The following is a 12,286-nucleotide window of genomic DNA, read 5'->3' on the forward strand; positions in this document are numbered from 1 at the left end:
CAAATGTTCATCAAAAATAGTTTCATTTTTACTGCATTACCTACTATACCTTTTGGGGGAGGAAAAATTCAAATCAGCAGAATATAAAGCCAACAAAAGTTCAAATAATTCTAAGAATAAATAAATGAACTCACTGCCTCTTTTTGCTCGGCCTTAAATGGCTTGACATTATCTCTAGATGGCCCAAGGCTAGAGGATGGGCTGACAACAGCAATGGATAGTAACAATGATGCAGTCAAAGGACAGTGCCTCTTCACTAAGACAGCAAAACCGCCACTTCATTTAAAAGCCGTGAGACAGGCCGGGCGTGGTGGCTCACGCCTGTAATCCAAGCACTTTGGAGGCCAAGGCGGGCGGATCACCTGAGGTTGGGAGTTCAAGACCAGCCTAACGAACATGGTGAGACCCTGTCTTAAAAAAAACAAAAAAAAAAAACCACGAGACAGACAGAGAATGGGAGCTCTCTGGCCCTGCCCAAGAGAAACTAAATTAAACCCTTTCTCAAGAGCAATGTGGCAGCTGCCTATCAAAAAGCATGGATACCTTCTGACATCATGATTTGCTCCATAAGAATATATCTTTGGGGAATAATTAAGGATGAAAAAGATTTGGTCACATTGATGTTTCATCCTTGTGTTGTTCACCATAAGGAAAAACTAAACACAGCATAGATGTCCAACAATGAGACTGGCCATAACAAACCTAATATTACTCTGACAATAAATATTATATTGTTGTTGATTATGTACTGACATAGAAATACATTCCTAATAATCACAGCTCACTGCAGCCTCAAATTCCTGGGCTCCAATGATCCTCCCACCTCAGCCTCCTGAGTAGCTGGGACTACAGGTACACATCACTATGCCCAGCCAATTTTTTTACTATTTATAGAGACAAGGTCTCCCTATGTTGCTCAGGCTAGTCTCAAACTCCTGTACTCAAGCGATCCTGCTGCCTCGGCCTCCCAAAATACTAGTATTACAGGTGAGCCACTGCACCCAGCTAGTGCCTGATTCTTTTGAGTATGGATCCCTGAGAATATGATGGAACTTACAGATTCTTCCTCTCTTCCTCCTCCCCCCACCAAAAAAAAAACAAAAAAGACAAAACTGGCCAGGCACTGTGGCTCACGCCTGTAATCCCAGCACTTTGGGAGGCCAAGGTGGGCAGATCACGAGGACAGGAGTTCGAGGCCAGCCTGGCCAACATGGTAAAACCCCATCTCTACTAAAAATACGAATATTAGCCAGGCATTGTGGCGTGTGCCTGTAATCCCAGCTACTCAGGAGGCTGAGGCAGGAGAATTGCTTGAAGCCAGGAGGTGGAGGTTGCAGTGAGCCAAGATCATGCCACTGCACTCCAGCCTGGGTAACAGAGCAAGACGCTGCCTCAAAAAAAAAAAAAAACAAAACAAACAAACAAAAAAAAACAAAACCCTATGGCCTTTATTTATGCTCATACATTTTCCATATTTTCTTCAGAAGAGTCAAAGAAACCTCCAAGGCCATCCACGAACTCACAGACCTCCAGTTAAGGAAGCCCTGATATTCACTGAGGCATTAACAATGCTTGATATCTGCAATGGGATTATGAGTTATGTTCTTTGTGTTGCATTTTCCAACTTAACTATATTTCCTAATTTGTCTACAACATGTGTATTACTATTATAAATGAAGAAAATGTTATTTCGGGGATGAAGAGAGACCTTTGTCAATCAAGCCACCTTAAACATTTTCAGTCTAGCCCCAATTTCACCAACATCTCCAGTCTGCGGGAAGAAGATAACTCCATATGAATTAAAGCACCAAGCTTCACACAGGCAGAATAAGTTTAAAGAAAACGTTTTGTTGCAGAAGAGCAAATGATGAGACCTGCACAAACTTCAAAACTGTACCTCGGCTGGGTGCAGTGGCTCACACCTGTAATCCAAGCACTTTGTGAGGCTGAGGGAGGTGGACTGCCTGAGCTGAGGAGTTGGAGACCAGCCTGGCAAAACGGTGAAACCCTGTCTCTACTAAAATACAAAAATTAGCCGAGTGTGGTGGCATGCACCTGTAGCCCCAGCTATTCGGGAGGCTGAGGTAGGAGAACTGCTTGTACCTGGGAGGCAGAGGTTGCAGTGAGCCGAGATCATGCCGCTGCATTCCAGCCTGGATGACAAAGTGAGACTACATCTCCAAAACAAACAAACAAACAAACAAACAGAAAACAAAAAAACCCCTGTACCTCACACCAGTATCTTCAGTTACCAAATCACGATCCTTGCCCTGGTCATAGCTCTCAGTGGACATCTCAGCATTTTCTATAAGAGACTGCATATCACTTGCAAATAAGTTTGGTCGCTTCCTCTGTGACTTAGGGCCAAATGTAGTTTCAAAACTTTCAGTATCAAGAATGTGCACCTTCAAGTTCTGAAGAGAAAGGAGAATTACAGGTAAAACTAAGGAAACCAATGAGGAAAATCAAAAAGAAAAACAGCCACCTAGAGAGACTTTCTGATTTTATTTTTCCGAAGTTCAACCCATACTAAAATCTACAAGAACATGGATTCATTCTGGTTTCAAATCAGAAATACTTGTTGAAATGGCACTAACACTGGTTCCCTTATTCTAAAGTTCTGTAAGCTTCCTTGGAGAAACAGAAAAGTAATACAAATAATCAAAGTAAGTATGAATAATTGTGCAAAACCCTGCCGAACAATTTGCTTTATTTCATTTATCATAAACTTTAGTCAAATGTAATTAAGGCTACAGTGATGAAAATTAACTTATCTTTTCTGCCATTTTTTTGAGCTTTAAACAAGTGCATAAAATTTGCCAAATTCCTAGATTTTGTCAAGGACAATCATACTCAAATTTGTGTTGTTTTTTTTTAAACCAACTGCAAATGCCAGCTTTTTCTTGGAAGTTAATTTCTTTCATGGCTAAAAGGAACTGCTTGTTTTGTAAGATGCATTTTAGTTTCAGATAACATTTTCCCTAATTTAGGTAACGTTTTTATTAAATGCACATGGCAAGTCTTCAGATGAAAAACATCTAGCAAAAGTCCAAAATAATAGTTTAGATGTGATAAAAGGAACCTGATACTAACTAGAACTTGATGTGCCAGTAAAGGAGTTACAGGCATAGGAATTTTTGAAGCAAGATAAAAGTGAAAGTTTGACTTAGGATCTATCACATAACAGAATGTTAACAGCTGGCAGAGAATATTCTAAAAAAAAAAAAAAAAAAATCACCCTTTTCCCCCTAGTACAGGCTCCTCCATAACCACCACTACCAAAAGCTGTGAGGATGATGGAGCAACCCCCATGGTTTCTGAACTTTAACAGATTCCCTCTTCCAACTTCTAAAGATCCTTAAACTATTATCATTTTCTCAGATGCTCTAACCCACAACTCTGTTTATTTTTAGTCACTATCTTCTACCCAGGAGCATCCCCAAACAGAGGCAGCTCATTTTACATGGGAAATAGGTTCTAATGTCACTGGGTAAAAATCAAGTGTGACCAAAATTATCCCTGAAAACCTCTTAACCTATCAAGTACCATATATGAGGCTTTATGTCTACAAACCTACACATTAATTAAGTATTAATTAATTAATTAAGCAGCAATATACAGCATATAATACAGTACACAGGCAAAGTTCCAGTACTCTTACTGTACTGCTAGAGAAATACAGTAATTCTAAAGCACATATAGATGAATATGCACATCTGATCTGACTCACTGTGCAAAATAATCTCAGATTTAGATTTTGCAAGTAATAGATATCCCACTAAAATAAAACAGGTAAGGTTTTTCAAGGCCAAAGCAGAAAACTCATCCACGACTCTGAGCAGCTTTTTGAGACAACAAAGAAGCTGACTGCTGCGACTGCAGACCCTCATTCTACATACCAGCTATTTAAACACTGAATTTTAGAAGCACTGACAAGAACGGGCAACAAAGCAATAAATCCATAATAGAACCTCTCTGTTCTTCTCATAAACAGGATTCAATAGTTGCTTAAAAGATGGCTTTAGGGAGAACAGACAAAAGAGAACAAGGGAAATGAGCAACTTGTCTGTGGTTCATGAATTACACTCATGTGTTCCCCTGAAAGAAAACAGTCATTCCACTAATAGGTGCCATTCTTCTAGTCCATCATAAAACAAAACATCACTGACAAAACCTGAGGCAATAACTGGGCCTTGGTTTTTATTTTGTTCTGCAAGTAAACACTTTTCTTTGAACTATTTAATCCATGTCAATGTTTTCCTCCCCTCCTGATACTGGAACTGAGGCTTACGTACTGGCTACATTTCTGGGAATTATTATTCAATGCAAGTAAAAACGAGCAGGCAAGCATTAGGCTCTTTCTTTGTTCTGTGTGAAACTCCTTCCACTCAAGCCAGATTGAATCCTTACTGCACTTCAAACTCCAGCAACTGACAACCGATGTGACCAGCACCCCTTCCTTCAGCTGACGAGAAATCTCAAGGATCTCACAAAAGCTGAAAGTACAAAACACCGAAGTTCTACCAACTCAATCCTAATTCTATGCTGTCCCAAAGTTTGATGGAATTACCACTTAAAACAAGTTTGCCTACCAAAATAAATAATAGTAAATAATATCACTAAGAGCTGTTACTGATTTAGCTCTTATTAGGTGGTGTGCTATGGGCTCGCTATGGGCCAAGTGCTTTACAGATGTTTCATCTGTAGCCAATCACCCAAGGAGGTGTGTTATTTATGCTTTCAAGGCAAAGAAGTTAAAGTTCCTGCAGAAACCCAGCTAAGGGCACAGGAAGGGGTAGAGCAAGGATTAAAATTCAGGTCTCAACTCCGAAACCTGCACTTTGACCCATTACCCTACTGCATCTCATACTAGAGGAGAAAAGGTGAAAGGAGAAGTCTGAGACAGGTCGTCATGGCTACATTAAAGTTGCTATTTTCTGAGGAAAAATACAAGACAAATATGTTAGAGAGGGATCTGCATGGAGTTTGCCCAGGAAATTCCATCACCAGGGATATCCTACATCTTACATGAGGCCGGACGCGATCGTGGAGAAGAGACATTGGTAACTTGCTTTGCTTCATGACAACTTTGTATGGATCCTTCATAACTGTATCCATTTCCTCTTGAAATTTTTGTAATGATGACTGCTTAATCACACGTGTGTTTCCTGTTTTACAAATAAAGAATGTTTCCACTTAACAAATATTTGCACATCCATCTTCCACTGACACGGTGAAAGGCAAGATTTTAAATGACCCTCACTCACCCAAGTACCTGATCCATCCAGCCCTTAGAGCTGTTTTCAAACTTAAAAGAGGAAAAACCAAAAAACTGCCTCTCCTGCACTCGCGCACTATGAACTAGTCCACCAACCCAGACACGCAAAGAGTTTCAATAGTTTTCCAAGCCCAGTTTCCTGACTAAATGAAACTGAGAAATACTGTGGAACAGAACTGAGATCTGACAAATGTCCTACTTCCAACTAGATCCGGCAGAGAAACTTGGAGCCAATCACTCAGAAACCCGTGCTTTGATCCACTACACTGCTGTACCTCATACTAAAGGTGACAAGGTAAAAAGAGAGGTCTTAGAAAGTTTTGGAGCTGATCACTCAGTACAGAGAATCTTGAAACACAGAAACCTGAGTTACAGTTACCACTTTTAGGGTTATGAGGATTCAAAGGGACTATTAACCAATGAATCCATCCAAGGGAACAAGACAGAGTCCTGCAATACCACCTGGAAAACAGCTTGTAAGTGAGAGATCCTGAAAAGCATTCAGTTAAACAGCATGCTGCAGCATGAATGCAAAACAGCAAGCTGGTAATGATGGTAGCAAGAAATGCGTATCTATACTCACTATTTGCTAGGCACAATTCTAAGCAGTTTATATGTATTTACTCTTGTTTTTTGAGACACAGTCTCACTCTGTCACCTAGGCTGGAGTGCCAGTGGCACGATCTCAGCTCACTGTAACCTCTGCCTCCCGGGCTCAAGGGATTCTCCTGCCTCAGCCTTCCAAGTAACTGGGATTACAGATGCCCACCGCAATGCCTGGCTAATTTTTGTACATTTAGTAGAGATGGGGGTTTCACTGTGTTGATCAGGCTGGTCTTGAACTCCTGACCTCAAGTGATCTATCCGCCTCAGCCTCCTAAAGTGCTGGGATTACAGGTGTGAGTGACTGCACCTGGCCTGTATTTACTCATTTGATTACCACAACAGTCCTATGAGTTAGGTTCCATCTTATTCTCATTTTAGAGATGAGAAAACTGATGATCAGCCAGACTTAATAACCTGCCCACTGGCACATTAATGACAGAACTAGGATTCAAACCCAGGCAGTCTAGATCTGGAGCCACAGTACCCGGCAGCTATGCTAAATGCTTCTCTGTAGAGTTTTTGTTGACACTTTTCTGTGCTGCACTTCTTAGGAGGTATCCTACCAAAAGGTGTAAGAGACTCAGAGGTAGCTGCCATCTGCCCCCAAGCACAGAGTCACAGGCAAATACCGGAGTCTCATCATCTGAAGTGCCCATACATTTACCAGTGGCTAAGGGCAAAGTCAAAAGCCCAGACTGAAAATGGAACAGGAAGTTTCCCAAGAAGCTGTGATCACCCTGAGACTGAAGATACTCTCTTCACTCTTGGAAGGTTCAACAGTGAGACGCTTTCATTGTCACCCAAGTTCAAATAAAAAACCCACTAACAAGTGTTTCAGAGGAACTTCGGGCTAATGCACTTACCCTGCAGGCTAAATGCACAAACACACCTGCAAGGCCACCTCTCAAGCAGTATCTCTCCAGGCAAGCAGAAAAGATTAAGATGAGCATTCTAAGGTCTGTGAATGCTAGTCATTAAAGATGGTCTTATCTGCTTAAGAGGGTTCAATTATAATTACTAATGTGAGTGCTCTTCAAAAAGAAGTTAATCTACCACCACTACTTTTCCCAGTACTTTTTCTTATCCCTTTCTCAGATAATCCTTGACAGTTCCACTCACCAAAAACTCCTACCGTTTAGACATTTAAACATCCTAGCCTTTTCCACTCAGCTTACATTTTGTAGAGGAAAGTAACAGGGGATAATACTCACCAAACCATTTAATGTTTGGCTCTACTCTTGCCACTGTGCCAGAAGCCACCGTTGATTGATATTGCAGGGGTTTAATTATTTTACCACGATTGTTCCTAAATAAGAAATAACAGATTTTGATTGACAACACAAGAATGGCAATGGCAAAGTTTGATCCGCAGAATATACTTTCCATCAAAAGGACTTCTTACTTTGGTTTTAAATGATCATGAAATACAGATTCCAGTAAATACAAAGTACTTCTACAGTTGAAACAGATTGCCCAAAAGCCATTTAACCTCTTGCAACAGAGCACATAATGACTTCTGCTAGATGAGTAACAATAATGGTAACGTTTTAAAAAATCTGTTTACTGTTGGTTTACTTTAAAAAAAAAAAAAAGCCACAAACTTGAGTCTTTTGGATAATTATCTGAAGGCTGGTTTAAATAAATTTTTTAAATAGAGGGTGATTTATGCTGGAATTCCAAATTCTAAAACAAACTGCAAAGTAGGTGACTAATGCATATTAAGTTCATTGACATTTGTATTTTAGTCTCATCTTTTAGAACAGACAGAGACAGAGAATCTAATTACCAAACAAATTAAGACCAGCTAGCAGAATGCCACACTCAGCAAATCCCTATGGTAGAGGCTACGTCAGCAGAACTCAGAGTTATGATGAGTGTTCAAGTGCCACAGTGTTGTGATCTTCATTTTGGCATTAAAAAACAAGTTTTCTGGTGGCTTTCCTAACTATAGTCCTATAGACTTTGTTGTATCTGGCCATGTTTAACTCTGAGATTCAATGCACCATTTGTTGAGGCCAGGGCTGTGAGAAACAAGACTTCTACTTTTGAGTATTGTGAAACAATCACTATTTCAACATCAGCTATCGTGCCCTTAAGCAAAAATTAACAGTTTATCATAACAACATTCATATAAAATTACATTTGAAAATATATAACTCCTATTTGGAGGGAGTGGGAGTGAGAACAGCAAAGGCTTAATCAGTCTCAGCTAGCGGTCAAGGGCATGAAGGAAAAGGGAAAGGATGATAGCACCCAATGCTCACCTGCGCTCCTTTTGCCTATACATATTCAGGCGCCGGATGGTGGCCCGGTCCCTCATGTTTTGGCCTCCTGCTCCCTGCACTCGATCTACAAAAGGCGGAAGTACACAGTGCACTATCTGATAACCCACCAGTATAACCAACAAGTCATTGCTTAAAACGCAACAAGTAGTTCACCCAAAGCAGGTTAGCAGCCACCAACCACAAAAATCTCTATTTTCTCCATATGTTGCTCCAATAATTGTAACTTGAAGCTACATGGTATGACAAAGCTGATCCAATCTTTGATCTTCGATAGGATTGTACCTGAGAAGAATAAAAGCTAATATTTTTGAGCACTTATGATGACACTATAAGATCCACATTATAGGCATCATCTCATTTAATCCATACAATAATCTCATAGAGATACATTATCCCCATGCTGCAGAGAGAGAAACTGAGGCACAGTGGTCAGACACCTTCCCCAAGGTCAAACAGTTACTAAATGGCAGAGCCAGAATTTGAACACAAGCATTCGATCACCATTTATGGTCTTAACCACGAAGACATCCACCTCTGTGTCTCAGTTTAACAAATAGTGAGTGCCTGCTCCATGCAAGGCACCATGGAGACTATGATTTTGATATGTATGTGTTCTTAGTCAGTTTCTTAATTTCCTAATGCTTGATTTTTGTTTCATCGACATAGCAATTCTTGCCTTACATCTCAAAGAGAAAGAGAAGGACAAAAGAGCAGGGTAATTAATACTAGCCTAGCTTCTCATTTTGGAAGCCCTTTAAATCACCTGCCTGGTCCTGAAGTGATGCAGACGGCAGGCTGAAACCTGCTTTCTACATCATTTCAGGACCAGGCAGGTGTTTTAATAGTAGAGACTAGTGGCTCTACAACTACTAACTGTTGCAATTATGACAAGCCACTTCCTGTAAAATCATGATCTCTAGGGGTCTTTTGGGGTCTAACATCCTGAGATTCCAGTTTGTGTAAAGTGAGTAATTAATGATCAATCCAGGGTAAACGTTCAACACACATTAAAACTGTCAAAAATTCTAAACCATATTTTAAAAGAAAGTTTTATAAACCTGAATGGAAGAAACTCTCCCACAGGACATCTTGTTAATTCTACAGGTGGAACCTAGCCAAAACGTACACACATCTCCAAAACAGCCTTACTGCAACGATCATATTGATTTCTTTGCAGGGTTTTCTAAGAACTTTACCAGATAGAATGATTCCAAGGGCCAAAACTACAATCCTTTTCTCATTTTAAAGGTCAAAGCTAAAGTGGCAGGCAAGTATGATCACGTGTAAAAGGCCCGATGGGTCAACTTACACCATTTTAAATCTGACTTTCTCTGCATCTCTGAACTGGAGAGGACCCAAGGCTGCCAAAGCCTGAGTGTTCACTTTCCTTGACTTCAGACCAGTTGACTACACTTTGGCCTGCCAGGCGTGCAGTGTCAGCCCTCCTCAGTGCCCCCCAGGAAGAAACCACCACATATACTGCTTTCCTTTTCATCCCCAACAGCCACTCCGCTCGTGGTCATTTTAAGCAAGTGCCCCTCCTGCCCCTCCAGTCCTCCTAGGAGCCCTCCCCTACACTTCCCTCCAAGCTCCACCCTCGATCACCCCTGCCGCCTGTACCCGGGTTTGTGCTGGCCTTGGACGGGTTGATGGTGCTCCGTCCTTTGTATTTGGGCTTCACCATCTTGGCGACGAGATCGGGACTCGAGAGCTAGGTCCGGCTTACGTCGGTCAAACGAACTTAGAACTTCCCAGGCCCGGCCGAAAAGACCCGAGCGAACCACGCTGGACCACGTGTGCACGACCTCCGTCACTTCCGTTCGCGCCCCCTCGGACTCTGCGCGACTTCCGGTGAACGCGCGGCGCGCGCCATCATGTTCCTGGCTCCGCCCCCGCCCCGGCCTTCTAGGCGTCGCCCTGCACAGAGCCCCAGCCCTTTCCATCCCTAGCAACCGCCAAGCTGCCACTCCATGGCAACCGCCTAGTTACCCTGGATGCGAGGCACAGAGCTCCCAGTTGGGTCCACCTCCAAATAAAGAAGCCTCTTCCCAGGCCAATGGCACAAGCTTAACTTTGTCTTCAGAATTTGTCTTCTAAGTCCTTCCAAAAGTTGCCGACCGCACAGCAGCCAAATACCCATTAGAACATGTCATCCTCTTCCTTACAACTCCAATGGCTTATCATGACTGTTAGAATGAGGGGTAGGGGAAGGGAGAAGGGAGAAACAGAGACAGAGATTGATTCAAACTTTGCCAACTCTGCAGAATTCTGTGATCTCGCCCCTGCCTATTTATCTGACCTCATGTGTACCTCCCTCCCTCTGGTTATTTTGACATTTGCACTGGATATTCTCTCGCTCGCTCTCTTATTCTTTTTGTTTCTCTCTCTTTTTTTTTTTGAGGCACAGTCTCACTCTGTTGTCCAGGCTGGATTGCAGTCGCATGATCTCGGCTCACTACAACCTCCACCTCTCAGGTTCAAGCCATTCTCATGCCCCAGCCTCCTGAGTAGCTGGGATTACAGGTGCCCACCACCACGCCCGGCTAATTTTTGTATTTTTAGTAGAGACAGGATTTCACCATGCTGACCAGTCTGGTCTCGAACTCCTAACCTCAGGTGATCTTCCTGCCTTGGCCTCCCAGTGTGCTGGGATTACGGGCATGAGCCACCGCACTGGCCTACACTGGATATAGTCTCTGTCTGAATCACTCTTTCCCAGAATCTTTGCATAGCTGGTCATTCAATTCTCAGCTCAAATATTACCTATTAGTAGGCTTGCAAGAGTTAGCAAATAGAAATACAGAACACCAAATTAAATTTGAATTCCAGAGAAAAAAATGAATACTTTTTTTAAAGTGTGCTTCCAATAGTGCCTGGAAAATACTTCTAGTAAAAAAGTATTCATCATTTGCCTGAAATTCAAATATAATCGTATGTCCTGTATTTTATCTGGTGACTCTTGGTACTGGGAGAACTCTTCCCTGTCTAATTTGTCTAAATCAGCCACCTTTCACCCTTTCACAGTTGTTCTGTTACAGTATTCTGTTTTATTTCATGGCATTTATCACCTGCTGAATTTTTTTTTTTACAACTTTCTTGGCTGCTTCCCCCAAACTAGAATGTAAGCTTCTTGAGAGCAGGGACCTTGTAAATTTGTTCGCTGCTGTGCCCTTAAGACTTGAACAGCACCCGAAACAAAGGACTCAAAAAATATTCATTAAATGAAAGAATGAGTAGAGGGGGAATGTCTCTTGCCTTGAGGGTGAAGGAAGGCATTACGACCCATCGATTTCTGTTTCTACTGGCCAAAATAAAGTCTCTAGATGCCAGTGTTTCAACCAAGAAGCCCTCTCTCTTTTGTTTTTTGTTTTTTCTTTTTTTTGAAATGGAGTCACACTCTGTTGCCCAGGCTGGAGTGCAGTGGCATGATCTCAGCTCACTGCAACCTCCACCTCCCAGGTTCAAGCAAGTCTCCTGCCTCAGCCTTACCAGTAGCTGGGATTACAGGCATGTGGCACCACGCCCAGCTAATTTTTGTATTTTTAGTAGAGACTGAGTTTCACCATGTTGACCAGACTGGTCTCAAACTCCTGACTCCAAGTGATCCATCCACCTTGACCTCCCAAAGTGCTGGGATTACAAGCGTGAGCCATCGTGACTGACCCCTCTCTCTTTTTTGGTACCTCAAATTGTCAGGAAGTGGCTATCTTTGTACCCTCTGGACAGGCCAGAGAAGAGATGGTTAGGCAAGAGGAAGGGTGGATTCATGCAGTGTAGCTCATTTTGTAAAAACAAACAACTTGTTATAAAGTGAGTTATTCTAATTGAGCAGGGGATGATTGAGTCTTTATTTCTCTGAGTTTGAAACAAACCCCAAAACATTCTTTTTAGAGCAAAAGCAGGCCAAGTCATAGGCAAGAGCTGGAAATACCTTCTCTCCCTCAAGCTTTGCTTTTATTGCCCCAAGGGCAAGTATCATGAAATTAAATGCAACTCTGCTGGGAAGGCCCTGACCCTGACCTGTGTCAGGGAAGCTCTGAGAGCTAGTTGGGAAAAACTTCATGCTCAGTGAAGACGCCCCCTTCCACCACACCCTGTCCCTTTGATCCCCAAAACA

The 12,286-nt window shown here is 42.1% G+C and overlaps 1 protein-coding gene across 1 annotated transcript in view; it reads right to left on the minus strand.

The window, feature by feature from the left end:
• GNL2 (G protein nucleolar 2) overlaps positions 1-9,982 on the minus strand; it is a 24,946-nt gene extending 14,964 nt beyond the window's left edge. The window contains exons 1-5 of the mRNA XM_012439236.3: positions 9,790-9,982; positions 8,149-8,233; positions 7,096-7,190; positions 5,029-5,168; positions 2,230-2,414 (exon numbers count right to left, since the gene is read on the minus strand). Of these exons, the coding sequence (XP_012294659.1) occupies positions 2,230-2,414; positions 5,029-5,168; positions 7,096-7,190; positions 8,149-8,233; positions 9,790-9,853 (569 nt within the window). The 5' untranslated portion in view covers positions 9,854-9,982. The remainder of the gene's footprint in view (positions 1-2,229; positions 2,415-5,028; positions 5,169-7,095; positions 7,191-8,148; positions 8,234-9,789) is intronic.
• Positions 9,983-12,286: the final 2,304 nt, after the last annotated feature.

Source organism: Aotus nancymaae, unplaced genomic scaffold (assembly GCF_030222135.1).
Source record: "Aotus nancymaae isolate 86718 unplaced genomic scaffold, 86718_ANA_hifiasm-v0.15.2.pri h1tg000007l, whole genome shotgun sequence".
NCBI classification, from domain to species: Eukaryota; Metazoa; Chordata; class Mammalia; order Primates; family Aotidae; genus Aotus; species Aotus nancymaae.